The sequence below is a fragment of the Phascolarctos cinereus genome, unplaced genomic scaffold, assembly GCF_003287225.1.
Source record: "Phascolarctos cinereus isolate Bilbo 61053 unplaced genomic scaffold, phaCin_HiC Scaffold_2;HRSCAF=192, whole genome shotgun sequence".
NCBI classification, from domain to species: Eukaryota; Metazoa; Chordata; class Mammalia; order Diprotodontia; family Phascolarctidae; genus Phascolarctos; species Phascolarctos cinereus.
In genome coordinates, this window is record NW_027555625.1 from 335,023,214 (window position 1) to 335,039,159 (window position 15,946).

A 15,946-nucleotide genomic window follows, 5' to 3' on the forward strand; every position below is an offset into this window, starting at 1 on the left:
GATGGATTTACAAGTGAATTCTACCAAACATTTAAAGAACAATTAATTCCAAAACTATATAAACTATTTGGAAAAACAGGCAAAGAAGAAGACCTACCCAAATTCTTTTTATGACACAAATATGGTGCTGATACTTAAACCAGAAAGAGCCAAAACAGAGAAAGAAAATTACAGACCAATTTCCCTAATGAATATTGATAAAAAAAAAAATTTAAATAAAACATTAGCAAGGAGATTACAGCAATTTATCACCAGGATTACATACTATGACCAGGCAGGATTATACCAAGAATGTAGGGCTGGTTTATTATTATGATCACTAAGCAGCATAAGTGACCACATCAATAATAAAATTAACAGAAATCATATGATTATCTCAATAGATGCAGAAAGGGCTTTTGATAAAATACAACACTCATAACATCTTAAAAATGCTAGGAAGCACAGGAATAAATGGAGCTTCCTCAAAATGATAAGTGGTATCTCTCTAAAACAATCAGCAAGCATTATAGGTAATGGGGATAAAAGCCAGAAGCCTTCACAATAAGATGAGGTGAAGCAAGGATGTCCATTATCACCACTGTTATTCAACATTGTACTAGAAATGCTAGCTATAGCAATAAGAGAAGAAAAAGAAGTTGAAAGAATTAGAATATGTAACAAGGAAGCAAAACTATTATTCTTTGCAGACAATATGATGGCATACTTAGAAGAATCCCTGAGAATCAACTGAAAAACTAACTGAAATAATTAACAGCTTCAGCAAAGTCACGGGATATAAAATAAAGCCACATATATCATCGGTATTTCTATATATTACCAACAAAGTCTAGCAGCAAAAGACAGAAGGAGAAATTCCATTTCAAATAACTACAGACAATATAAATGCGTGATTAAGGAAGAAAAATGTGATTCAGATTTGCTCCTACAATAAGACACACTCCTAGAGAGAGAGAAGTGAAGGAGACTTTAATTAAGATTATAATATAGGTACAAAAAAGGCAGATTTACAGCAACATACAATCAGCAATATGATTATAGTCAGGCTAAGAATACAAAGGATAGCAATAATATAAGAAAATGTCACCAATTTGGGGAAGCACCAACACCTGAAGTCCAAGCTGGGGATTCCTGGGGTTCAGCTTTCAGGGTCCCAATTGGGAAAGTCCCAGGCAGAGTATCCTCTCCATGGGTGAGAATCCAAAGATGGCTTTCCCAATTAGGATTTAAATAGGGCCTCTAACAAAGAAGGCCCTGAGCCAGAGGTGCCCATGATTCTAGTAGATGTTTTCACTTGGTCCAGGAAATGGACAAAGCTCCAGTTCCTGGAGCAAGCAAAACATCTTAGAATATTAATTAACTTGATATGTTCTGATGAACTGGCCAGGTTCCCAGAGCACATCTCCTGAGAACTGGCTAAATTCTCAGGTCAACATAGATAACCACACTCTGGCTTATAGCCCAATGTTTAGAGTCATACAGGGGACATGGAAGATCTTTCCTTATAAGATTTATTGATCATTCGACCTTAAGATCTGACATGTTCACCTATAGGCCATTACTACTTTAGGGGTCAATTTGGTGTATATTGATTTCATTCGGAAAAACACATAACAGTTACATATACATAATATAATAAGAACAATAACAAAGATTAATATAGGATTAGCCAATGCAGAAAAATATTTCTGTGCAGATCTAGATTTAAACAAAAAATCATACCAATGATGGTTAGTATCAGATATAACTAAATGTGAGGCCTCAACTAGTTTACTAGCTACTATATATGTTTGTATTTTATATTGATTTAAATCTTGTTGATTCCGAGTTTACATCTTTTTTAGTAGAGTAGAAGAGTTAAGTATATTCATTAAGAATTGTAAAGAAAGATATAAAGCAGGTAGAGGTAAGCTTTTGGGTACCCAAGTTAAAGTAACATCATCCACTATGGCAGGGGAAAGGTAAAAATCATCACCCTGCCAGTGGAGAAAATTGACATTTTAGCATGGAAAAGTTAGATACAAGGAGCAAAGTTAAATCACATAAGTTGGAGGAATGACCTAATAGACAGGGCTCCATCTGTCAAGTTACTATTCCACAAACTTTACCATTATCACATTGTATAAGTACATAAGTAAAATTAGAAGAACCAATATATTGACCTATTAAGTGGGGGTAGACCCAAAGAGAAATGCAATATAAAAGGAATCACATGAAAATTACACATAGTAGAACTAGAAATAACTTTATAATGGATCAAGGTTCCAGTACATGCCTGACTGGTACACACAGAGTTTACAGATAAATAGGGACACCCAATGATCTTTGGGAATATATGTTGAGAAGGTCTTTCTCCAAACCTGGTGGTTCCCCATAGACAACAGACATTTCATATTTTCCTTTTTGACAAGGCTATATATGTTTTGCAATGAACATAGCATCCACCTAAATAGCTGAGAAATGTTCGAATCAACGTGTAAGCTAGCAAGGGTTGAAGTATCAAACAATTTAAGAAATTGAGTCTCACAATTTATGATGTTTTGGTGGGGCAGGACCATTGTGCGCAACCATTGAGCATTTATAGTCAATGCTTAAGCTACATCCTGGCCAGCACTGCGCAGTCTGTTGGCCAGGGACTCAAGATCCACAGAATTTACTATACCCAAACTTGTTCCTGCTCCACCAAGTAAGATATCATACCATGATCTCTTTCTTCAGTTGCAGTTCTGCGAAGGAGGAAATGTTATGTTATAATGTAATATATATTTCTGATAATTTTGAGTAACATTAGTGCAGCTCCTGGAAAGTTAGAAGGATGCTGTGCTTGTAGTATCTCTATTACACCCACCAAGTCTGATCTGTAATAGGAGTTGCATTAACACATAATAGGAAATGCTCATGATGAGTTTCTTGTACTTGTATTACATCTACAGAGTTATCTATATTCCAGGTGGAACAGTTTCTCATTGCCTGTAGTAAAAGAGAGTGTCCTTTCGAGGGGAGGGAATAAGTTAATGAGGTTATACAACAGGAGATATTAACCACAGTCTGAATAGTAAGGTTAAAAAGGAGGGGGACTCTAGCCACAGCCCACAAGGGGACTTAAGCCTTCTAAGTGGTTACAGTGTCTGGAAATAATGCCCAGTTAGCACTAGTACAAGATTGATGTGGAGGACAGATATATGTGTTTTGTCATCGACTTCTAGTCAAGGTGACCCATTGTAATTGTACTTTTGGACCCAGGTGCCACAATGTATATCCAGGAGTCCAAGCTTCCACTAAGTTCATACATACTCCAAACAGGAATCCTAGGGGGCAGCTAGGTGGCGCAGTGGATACAGCACTGGCCCTGGATTCACGAGGACCTGAGCTCCAATCCAGCTTCAGACACATAACACTTAGCTGTGTGACCCTGGGCAGGTCACTTAACCCCATTGCCTAACCAAAAAAAAAGAAAAAGAAAATGGAAAAAAAAGGAATCCTGTAAGGTACTTTATTCACGTAAGAAAACATGTGTCAATGGAACTACATATAAAGCATCATCTCCCGCATAACAAATCAGCACAGTGTTGTTTTTGTCCCTCTGCTACAATTTCTGCGGCCTTAGGTTTATCTGTGGGTTTATTTTTTATCCAAATTTTGGACCCAAGCTTCATATCAGTGAAGCTAAATCCACCTTCCCTGGTACTTGGAGATTCAGGTTGGTCCATATGGTTCCATAAATCTTCTATGGAAAACAAATCACACCCTGCAGAGCCTGCCGTGCCATGATAAGGTGGTTGGGCTTGAGGGTCTATTGTCCACCACTGTACTGTCCAAGAAGCAGTAGCTTGTGCTCGGATCTGAAAATCAGGAGTCATCATTCTTGATAGGGGAGTACTTTCCCCTAAAGTTCTATTATTTAACTGCTGAAGTGCCTCAAACAAATTATCCTTCCAATCTGCATATGAATTATTCACCAACTAATGCAATTTTTCCTTCAGTAATCCATTCATTAGTTCAATCAAACCAGCAGCTTGGGGATAGTAAGGTATATGATAAATCCATTTTATATTATGTTGTTTATAATAAAGATCTTTGGATTCTCACCCATGGAGAAGACTCTCTGCCTGGGACTTTCCCAATTGGGACCCTGAAAGCTGTATACCCCAGAAATCCCCAGCTTGGACTTCAGGTGTTGGTGCTTCCCCAAACTGGTGACGTTTTCTTATATTACTGCTATCCTTTGTATTCTTAGCCTGACTATAATCATACTGCTAATTGTATGTTGCTGTAAATCTACCTTTTCTATACCTATATTATAATCTTAATTAAAGCTACCTTCACTTCTCTCTCTACGAGTGTGTCTTATTGTAGGAGTGAATCCAAACCACATTTTTCTTCCTTAATCACACAATAAAATATTTAGTAATCAGTAACCAAGATATATCCAGGAAATACATGAATACAATTACAAAACACTTTTCACACCACACAAATGAAGACAGATCTAAACAGCTTGGAGAAATAGTAATCTTTATGACTAAGCTGAGTCAATATAATAAAAATGACAATTCTACCTAAATTAATTTACTTATTCAGTGTCATACCAATCAAACTACCAAAAACTTACTTTATAGAGCTAGAAAAATTAACAAAATTCATCTGGAAGAACAAAAGATCAACAATATCAAAGGAATCAGTGAAAAACAGATGGAAAGCATGGAAACAATAGAAAACAGAAAGGAAGATGGCCTCACAGTATAGAGTGGTGGATCAACGGAATAGATTGGGTACACCATACACAGAAGTAACTGACCATAGTAATCTAGGTTTTGTAAACACAGAGATGCAAATTTTTGTGACAAGAACTCAATATCTGACAAAAATTGCTGGGAAAACTAGAAAGCAGTTTGGCAGAAATTACATATAGAACAACATGTCACACTGTATACCAAGATAAGATCAAAATGGATACATGATTTAGACATAAAGAATGATATCACAAGCAAATTAGGCAAGCATGGTAAATTTTACCTGACAGATCTAAGGATAAAGGAAGAATTTATGACTAAACAAGAGATAAGAGCACATTAGACGATGTAAAAAGAATAATTTTGAGTACATTAAATTAAAAAGGTTTTGCACAAACAAAACCAATGCAAGCAAGATTAGAAGGAAAGTAGGAAAGTGGGCAAAAATAATTTACAGTGAGTTTCTCTGATAAAGGCCTCATTTCCCAAATATACAGGACCTGAATCAAATTTAGAAAAATAAGAGCCATTTCCAATCAACAGATGGTTAAAGCATATGAACAGGCAGTTTTCAGACGAAGAAATCAAAACTACAGTCATATGAAAAAATGCTCTAAATCATTATTGATTAGCGAAATGCAAATTAAAATAACTCTGAGGTACCACCTCATACCTATCAGATTAGCTAATATGTCAAAAAAGGAAAATGATAAATGTTGGAGATGTGGGGAAAGTGGGACACTAATGCACTGCTGGTTGAGTTATGAATTGATCTAACCTTTCTGGAGAGTAATCTGGAACTATACCCAAAGAGCTATGAAACCATGCATACCCTTTGACCCAGCAATACCACTACTAGGTCTGTAGCCCAAAGAGATCAAAGAAAAAGAAAAACGAACTATATGTACAAAAATACTTATAGCAGCTCTTTTTATGAAGGCAAAGAACTGGAAATTGAGGGGACTCCTATCAATTGGGGAATAGCTGGACAAGCTGTGGTATCTGACTGTGATGGAATGCTACTGTGCTATAAGAAGTGATGAATAGGATATTTTCAGAAAAACTCATATGAACTCATGCAAAGTAAAGCAAGCAGAACCAAGAGAGCATTCTACACAGTAACAGCAATACTGTACAATAATCAACTGTGAATGACTTAGCTATTTGGAGCAATACAATGATCCAAGAGAATTCCAAGGGACTCATGATGAAAAACACTATCCACCTCCAGAAAAAGAACTTATGGAATCTGAATGCATACTGAAGCACACTTTTTTAACTTTTCCTATTTGTGTTTTTCTTTTCCACCATGCTTAATATGGAAATGGAAATGGGGCAGCTAGGAGACACAGTGGATAGAGTGCCAGGCCTGGAGTCAGGAAGACTCAACTTCTTGAGTTCAAATCTTGCCTGAGAAATGTGTCCCTGGGAAAGTCACTTAACCTCAGTTCCTTATCTGTAAAATGATCTCGAAAAGGAAATGGCAAACCATTCCAGTATCTTTGCCAAGAAAACCCAAAATGGGGTCATGAAGAATATGACTGAAATGACAGAACAACATGGAAATAGGTTTTGCATGACTTAATAATCTGTATCAAATTGTTTACCCTCTCAAAGAGAGGGGAGAGAGAGAAGGATAGAAACTGGAACTTAAACATTTAGTGAAATAAAAATATAAAAATATATCTGAACTGTGTTCAATAAACTTGAATGCAAAAATATTTCATTGGAAACCGCTCCCTATTTGTTTTTCTGAATTTAACAAATCCCATTTAAAATGTGCATTTCTATAAACAGACCAAAGTTACAAATGAAACTATATATCTATTGTGTATAACTTGCTCTCCTTTTTACAGATATAAGAAATTTAACAAGTAATTTTCAAAACAGTCCTGCTAGTCCTTGATTCCTTCTGGCCTTCTCCTTTTTTCTGTATTATAAATGAATAAATGAAGGAATGAATGAATGAAGGAATGAATGAACCTGTTCCTGTCATCTTCTTTTCTTTCTGTTTTTTGGAGTACCTTATCCCAAGCCCCACTTTTCTCTTTCCAGTACCCCACTAAATTAGAGAAAAATAAAATCCTTGTAACAAATATGCACATTGCTCATTATGTCTTTGATCCATCACCTCACTGTCAGAGACTGAGTAGTTTGCTTCATCATTAGTCCTTTGGAATCATAATTGGTCATTGCATTTGTCAGAACAGCTCTCTATGTGACAAGAATTACCTGGAAAAATGAACTGAAATCTAGCAGAAATTATGTGCAGACCAAAATCTTACACTATATACTACAATAAATGATAATTGCCTGAGTAAAAGTTATACCATAAAGAAATCTCAAGAAAAAGAGATCATATAACTTTCACCATTATGACTAGAGAGGGTGAATTTTTAACCAAACAATGAATACAAATGATTATAAAAGACAAAAAGACAATTTTGATTAAATGAGGCTGAAAAGTTTTACACAAAGTTAATGTAAACAGGATAAGGGATGAAGAATACAAAAAAACTTTGTTTCAAATATCTTTGATATAGGTCTGATTTCTAAGATATAATTAACAGCTACATGGATAGATATATTTATGTGTGTGTGTGTGTATATATATATATATATATATACATATATATATATATACACACACACACAAACATGTGTGTGTATTAATATGACCAAAAACCATTCCCAATTCTAAGGGGTAAAAGTACCGCAGAAGTACTCTCTGCCCCTGGGATCCCTCCCTCTGAATGGACAGTGGGAGGCCTCCTTCCAGAACCTGCAGGAAGTCATTCAGATCATACATCTCTTCATTTATCACCACGCTACAATTCTCTGGACTTGAACATGCCCCAAGAAACTCTTCATCAACTCAAACCCTGGAACTATACTCTGACCTTAAGACTCCAATCTCTGGAAGATGAAGGACTCCTCCCAGCATCTCCATTTAAGGAGGGCACCCAAGCCAGCAATCTCTTCATTTTCCACCAGGCTGTACTCTTCCAGACATCTCCGGCATGCCCTACCCTTTTCAGCCTTCTTTTATATGTTATCTTCCCATATGAAATGTTAACAAATGACCCCCAGGCCCATAAACGGACCTGAAATGGAACAGAGTCTGATACACAAATTAATTGTATTTACTGTCTCAGAAAAAAAGACTTGTAAGGGAGAGAAGATCCTAAAAGGGAGCAGGGAAGAAGAGTTCTTAACCGCTCAAAGTGGAGTGGGGAAAGGAGTGAGATAATAGTTTCTAGAGGCTTTCAGAGGGGGAGCAGGAGATGGAGGGGAGGGTGTGTGGGGGTTAAGGAGTAGACATCTATAGATATGATAAGCCAAAGAGGAAGGAGTCGGGAAAATCCGGAGTCTGCAGCTGCTGTTCAAGGACGGTCTCACTCTGCAGGCACCTCCAAGTTCACCTAGAGTTCACTTTACAAAGAAACATTGGTGTGTCAAGCAGCTCTGAGCCTCAGAAATCCTTTTGGTTTTTGCCTGGCTGGTTGTTGCATAAACTCCATTTTCCTGCTCCTCTGTAAAGAACAGAAGCTCCAACATATCTAAGAAGTTATTATACTCATTACAGAGCCCAAGTCCACAGAGTCTAAGCTCCAAAGAGATCATCTATTCTCAAAGGTACTTAATAAATGCTTGTTGACAGCCTGAAAGAATAAAAACAAACTGTCCTCAAAAGAATTCCAAACTAGTAAACTAGAAGGAAAACTCCTCCAAATTAATAATCATAAAAGAAATGCAATACAAAATACTCCTTGAGGTTTTACCTCTTACCCATTATCTTGGAATACTTAAATATTGAATTAGTTGAACCATTCTGGGAAGCAATTTGCAATTATTCAGAGTTAAAATATCCATAACCATGACCCAGAAATTCCACAGATAGGCATATACCCCAACAATGAGAATCACAAAAAGAAATACCCTATATACACCGAAACATTTAGAGCAGCATTTTTTTTTATGTAGAAAAAACTGGAAACAAAGCAGATGCCAACTGATCAAGGAATAACCAGACAAACTGGTATATCAATTAATAGAATATTACGTGCTATAAGAAATTATGAATATACTGACTACAGAGAATCATGGAAAGGCTAATATGCAACGTGACTTATGCAGTGTGACAATGACTAAATGAATGTAAAAGGAGGAACAACAACATAATAGAACTGAACACTAAAATTTTAAGGACAGTCTGGCACCAAAGAAGAGATATAAGAGATACTTCCCCCTGCTTCTTTATGGAGGAGAGGAACCAAGGAACTGAAACTGAGTTTCATGTTAGGCTTTTAAAAATATTTCGATTATGTTTAATTTTTTCCCTTCTTTTTAATCCTTTATTAAAAGAGATAGCTGTCTAGGTAAGTGTAAGGAGATGGACACAGTGGGAAAATATAAGTGAAAATGTAAAAACAAGAGATCAATAAAAATTTGTTTTTAAAAAATCAAAACAAAATTCAATCCAATAATTCATCTTTATAACTACTGAAATGATTATGTATTTAATCACTTTATAACCACTCAACTGGTTATATAATTGCCAATTTTCTATTGTTTGATAGCATGATTATAGATTGATATATTTATAATGACAGGACTCTTAACATGGAGTCACTTAGTCTTATGGTTTTAAGGCCCATAGAAGCACATAAGTAAAACAGCTTGTACTTTTCCAGGTTTAACTCTGTGTCAAGAAGGCTTGAAGCTTTTCGATTGGATGGACTCTTGACCTGCAGCAAGGCCCTTGAGTTATTCTTCTTTTGCCACCTTAGATAGTTAATGTTAGCTCCTCCACCAGTTGGTGGTACTAACAAAGAAACTCACCTATCCAAGACTCATCTAAGTCTGTTATTGATAAGGAACCCCAAGAACTTTTCTACCACATCTGGGTCTGATTAAGAATGCCTCCTCCTGGGGTGGAGACAAGATGGCAAAGTGAAAACCCTCCAAATACCTGTAAAAAAAAATGGCTCTAAAGAAATTCTGAAGCAGCAGAACCCACAAAAAGGCAGAGTGAAGCAAATTTCCAGCCCAAGACAGCCTGGATGGTTGATAGACGGCGCTGGGCAGGGAGAGGAGCACAGTTCGATGTGGGCATGCAGGCTGCAGCAAACTTGGAGCAGACCTCAGAGGACTGAATCGTGGGCAGCTGTGGTAGATTCCAGGCTTCTCAACCCACGAATGCCAAAGACAACTTAGAAGGTCAGTGGGAAAAGTCTGTTTCTTCAGTGAGAGAGAGAGAAGCTAGATCCCAGCCACAAGTACTAAGTATGGCCCCGGGGTGGCAGCTGCCTCCTGAGCTTCTGGCCCACAGACTGAGGGGGAATCAAGTGGCTGATCAGAGAGGGATTGCAGGGATCTCTGCTGGTGCAGGATTCTCTTGCTTTGCCCGTGCTTGGATCTGGGTGGCGGTCCTGGGGTGAGGAGGAGGGCTGGCGTGGTGGAGCTTAATTCTCCTCACAATTCCAAGACAGAAAAGAGTGCTTGCGGTCACTCACAGACCAGAGCACAGGCCAGGAAAGGAGTAAACACCTCGCCCCTTATCATACCACCTTGGAAGAACTGAAAATTTACAGGTCCCTACAAGTATCTCTGAACACAGCTATACAAACCCCCGAAGCTTGGGACAGTACATTCTCCACATTGGAAGCAGACTCTTACCTTAACAAAGAGTTTAAAACTCAAGTAATTGGCTGGGATCATGAACAAACCTCACAAAAAGAATCAGACTATATTATCTTACTTTGGTGACAAAGAAGATCAAAACATACAACCAGAAGAAGACAACAAAGTCAAAGCTCCTACATCTAAAGCCTCCAAGAAAAATATGAATCAGTCCCAGGCCTTGGAAGAGCTCAAAAGGAATTTTGAGAAGCAAGTAAGAGAAGCAGAGGAAAAACTGAGAAGAGAAAGGAGAGTGATGCAAGAAAATCATGAAAAACAAGAATGCCCCCTCCTACATCTGGCACTGATTACCTGTTCTCAAACAACCCCATTCTTAAGGTATCTAATCTTGCCATGTGAACTCCAACTTTGAGAGCGTTTCCTCCCTAAAGTGTCACCCCCATGCCAAGAGTTTCTTGTATCCATGAGAATGAACCTCTGATTGTTTATACTGCCATACAGTGTGTGCATGTGCATATGCTTTGTCTGTTTGTTGTCACATAATAATATAGCTTAAAAGAGTATCATTTTCCTGAGCACAAATTTTCTAGAAATTCCCAAACCCAGTTTTAAATTGAGCTGGGAGGCCAAATAAAGTTTTGGGGAGGAGGGGGGTAATAGGTTATGAAGGGCTTTTGAACACCAGATGATTTTGTATTTGATCCTAGAGGTGATAGGGACACATCGGAATTTACTGAATAGAGGACTTGTACTTTAGGAAAATCACTTCTTCCTCAATGGAGGATGAAGTAGAGAGAATTCTTACCAAGACAGTATAGCAATAGTTCAGGTATGCAGTGATTAGGGTCTACACTAAAGTGGTGGCAACATCAAACGGGGAGTTCAAAAGATGTTGCAGGCCTCAGCAAGATATGAGATTAGATTTGATTAGAAATAGGAGACAAGACAGTGAGGAGTCAAGGATGACATCTAGGTTGCAAGCCTGGAGAACGGTAAGAATGGTGTTGCCCTTGATAGTAGTAGTGAAGTTCAGAGGGGGGTTGGGTTTAGGGGGGAAAGACAATGAATTCAGCTTTGGACATGTTGAGTTTAAGATGTCTACCAGACATCTAGTAAAAGACGTCTGAAAAGTTGTTGGAGATGCAGGATTAGAAGTCAGCAGAGAGGTTAAGACTGGATAGGTGGATTTAAGAATTATCAGTATAGAGATGATAATTAAGTCCATGGAGGCTGATGAGATCACCAAGTGAAGTAGTATATAGAGAGAAGAGAATCCCGGATAGAACTTTGTAGAATACCCTGTGTTTAGGAGACATGATACAGGGATCCTGCAAAAGAGACAAAGAAGGAGCCACCAGAAAGGCAGGAATCATTTGCTTAAGTGTTCAAGCTATCTAAAAAATGAAGATGCTTTCTTCATTCCACTTATTAACTAATAAAGTGATTAAATTGATTAAATATTAAGTATGAAGCTCTGTGGTAGGCATTACATAGATACAAAGAAGTATAAGACATATTCTCTGCCCTCAAGGAACTTAAATTAACCTAGATGGTGATATAAGACCTAATATTTGAGAAGTTTTTAAAAATGATATGACTGTAATTCAACTTAACAAAATATCATTTACATATGTGCCAAATGAATGGTATAAGAAATAAGTTAAAATGAGGAAAAGAGAACCAGAAACTATAACTACCAAAAACAACACATGAGTTCCAACAAGGCATCAGTATTCTCCCTTCAATAACCCTACAGAACAGGTAATGAACCTGTATTGAATTTCAACAATATAACTTTAATGTATACATCAATTTGTAAATACCATTTAACAACCAGTATTTTTAAAAAAAACCTTCCTTTTTATGTGTAATATCAAACAATAGTGCCACATTTCATCAGTGAGTAAAAGGTAAAGGTTTATTAACTAAATTATAAACTGTATTGAATTATATTTTTACCTCCCTAACTGGCAAAAATATCTACATTAACACAATTATAAAATTTTCTGGGGAGTAAATAAGTTCTATATATTATGAAATATATACATATGTGTATACATACACACACACACACGTATTTTAATTTTACCTCCTCTTTTTCTTTTCCTTCTTCTGATAAAACGTCAGCTTCTACATCACTCTCAATGCAAGGTAAATTTATAGAAGTAATCTCAATTTCTTCAGGCTCTTTCATGAACAAAGGTTTCTCCTCCTGCTGAATCCATTCCTGATACACTTTCACCACTTTCCTCATAGCAGCTGCTTCACAAATTGGTAATAAAAATGCCTAATCAGAGACACAAAAACATTACTATGATGACAGATAATGCCACATTCTCCTTTGCTGAAGTAGCAAATGTGTATTAATTCTGATACAGAATATGAGATATAAAAATTTTCCCAAACACTGAAACCAACTAAGTTGTGGTCTGAACAACACTCTCTCTTGCCTTCATTTTCAAACATGATTGTCAAGTAGAATTATCATGAAATTAATGAATAAATGAAAGAATTATTAAGCACTTACTACATCTAGACACTGTGCAGATACAAAAGCAAGACAAGTACCAGCCCTCAAAGAGTTGACATTCCAGTTACGGGAGACAATAAATGGAAGGAGTGGTAACCAGGAAAAGGGGGCATGATCTGGAAAATCACAAGGATTGTGAATAGAACAATAGGTCAAGACAATTGACAGGCTTTCTGTAAAAACAATGGTAGTGCTGACTGGATAAGAATTCCCAGAGCAAAGAATGCAAAGCAGGGTGGAAAATACTCATGTGTCAAATCAGAAAATTGCTAAAACCAAAAAGCAGGGTTGGGTCTGAGGTCAGTCAGATGTAGTGAAATGGGCAGCTAGGTGGCACAGTGGATATAGTGAGGCCTAGAGTCAGGAAGACTCATTTTCCTGAGTTCAAATCTGACCTCAGACCTGGCAGTGTGTTTACCCTATTTGCCTCAATTTCCTCATCTGTAAAATGAGCTAGAGAACCAAATGGGGTTATAAAGAGTCAGATATGACTGAAAAAAATTAACAGATGTAGCAAGGTATCACAAATTCCCTATATGTTTGAATGACAATGAACCATGGTTCATGCAACAAATACATTAAAAGTCTCAACATAAAATTTAATTTTTCCACTTATATCAATGATGGGGGCTGGAGGGAGAAACTAACTTCAGGAGAGGTGGGGGTTTTTTTTAAGCACATAAAGAAAAATTATTCAGATTATGTCAATTCATCATGGAATTAAGGTTCTTCCCCCACCCAAGATTCTCAAAAACTCCTCCAGCAGAATGCATGGTCTGAGAAGTCCTATCAAGGTGGAAAGGTTTCAAGGCAGGAGGAATGATAATTGACTATGAGTCTATGACCTAAGGAATGATTTCCTAAGTTTAGAGATGCTCATAGCCAAATGGCTATATGATGATTTGAGGCTACAACAATTGATAAAAGACTAAAACAAAGAAGTATTACAATATGCACTGGTATGAAGAACACTTACACTTATGAAGTCATTTGGAAGTGAAGTCCAAAAAAATTAAAGATGAAAAGTTTTCAAAAAAGTACAAATATTAATTTGCACTATTTAGTTGTGTAAATAAACCTGAAAAAGTGGTCCGTCTAGCAGCTGTCTTGCTTTTTTAGGTTAAAAAAAATTATTGTATCTCTTGTTATTAAATATATCATATTCTCTTGATTTCACTATCAATTCCCATTAACTGCAGATGCAATTAATACTAGAATACTACCAACCCAAAGTACATATGCCCGAAGCTGTCATTCTTAGCCTGCAAAAATTTTTCAGTTGACTACCAATAGCTGAGTACTGCAGGAGTCTCCTGGAGCACCAACCAAGAGCAACTCCACTATCATACTGCTCAGACACAGATCCAGGTCAGGAACTTGCAGCGTTCAGATGAAGAGAAAGCAGCACACAAGACTTTGCCCTGGATCAAACCATTATGGGAACACTAAAAGCTTGCAAGTCGCCAGCCTGCATGATTCCTGAGTTTTTAGAATAACACAACATTCAATACTCCAAGAAAGCATCCAAGGGAGCAAAGAGAACAAAAACTCAGCCCAGATATTCCTGAAAGTATAGTTTCTGGCCCTAGCATAAAGTCTGCAATGAGGAGGTAGACAGGTAGAAAGAGCTAATAAAATCCTACCAAATGGTCTGGCCTGCTTCTATTGGTGAAACAATAAACCTAATCTCTGACTGAAAGAAGGCTGGAGTAGAATTCATTTGAGGCAGGACCTGCATCTTTTGCCCTTGAATTTCAGGGTTCCCAACACCCCTATACCTCAACAGAACTTGGGTTAAACCTTTAAAGAAGCTAGGGATTCTACAAATAGAGGTAATTTGGAACCACTGGTGCTTCCTGAGCAAGAAAGTAACAAGGATTGGTTGAATTCATGGACTTGACCTTGGGGATAGACAGTATCTGACTGGACAATCACAACTGGGAAACTCCAATAAGCAAGTGCAGTGGGTCCTCTTCTTTACTTTTCCAAAAGCTGTCCTCTGCTGGTAGCCCCACACCTTCAGGACTATCTGAGATGCTCCTAATATAGTGCCTGGCACATACTAGGTGCTTCATAAATCAATCATCAACAAGACTGATCCAAGACAATTCCAAAGGATTCGTGATAAAAAATGTCATCCACCTCCAAAAAGAGAACTGATGAACTTGGAGTGCAGATTAAATCATACTTTATTTTTAACTTTAACAAAAAATCCTACCATAGAGAGTTACTGCAGTAATAGATAAACTGAAGACACAAACTCAGAAGAAGAGAAAAACTCTGGAATATCTATACGCAAAAAGCCTGAAGGCAAAACACACCTTGGGCATAGGTTCAACTAGAATTCCTAAAAGAGATAAAGGTTTGGCTTTTTTTTAAAGTTAAAAACGATTAAAAAAAAAAAGAAAGCACTAGAGGAGAAAGACAGGGGAAATGAGTTATAGAAAAAAAGATTGGTAAAAAGAATGAACAGCCTGGAACAAGGGGTAAAAAACCTTAACCAAGAAAAAAAACAACTTCCTGTGGGTCTGAATGAATGAAATAAGAGCCAGTGACTCCATAACACAAAAAGAAATGTTAAAGCACAGTCAAAAGATTGAAAAAATAAAAAAGTAAATTATCATATAGCAAAAACTGACCAGGAAAAGACTGAGGAAAAAACTTTTAAGAATAAAAAAATGAAAAAAAAAAAAGTGGCTGAAAGCCACGTCCAAACAAAAAGAGCCTAGACATCATGATGAAGCCGACATCTACCTAGCAACAAGGAGAGCCTCAGGGCAGTTAGGTGGAGCAGTGGATAGGGCTCTAGCCTTGGAACTGGGAGGACCTCAGTTCAAATCCGACCTCACACACTTGACACTTAACTAGCTGTGCGACCCTGGGCAAATCACTGAACCCTGACTGCCTCGCCAAAAAGGCAAAAAAAACACAACAACAAATGAGAGCCTTGCCAAGTAACTGGGAGCTCTATCTGTTGACAAGAAAATCTTGTTATTTTTGTGTATGTGACTAATCCCTACGGTTTCTGCCCATATCCTTG

At 37.3% G+C, this 15,946-nt stretch overlaps 1 protein-coding gene across 10 annotated transcripts in view; it reads right to left on the reverse strand.

The window, feature by feature from the left end:
* RALGAPA1 (Ral GTPase activating protein catalytic subunit alpha 1) overlaps nt 1-15,946 on the reverse strand; it is a 318,940-nt gene that overhangs the window by 231,118 nt on the left and 71,876 nt on the right. For all 10 annotated transcript variants that reach the window (XM_020991372.2, XM_078150316.1, XM_020991370.2 and 7 more), the window contains one exon: nt 12,466-12,663. In XM_020991372.2, coding sequence (XP_020847031.1) covers nt 12,466-12,663 — 198 coding nt within the window. The remainder of the gene's footprint in view (nt 1-12,465; nt 12,664-15,946) is intronic.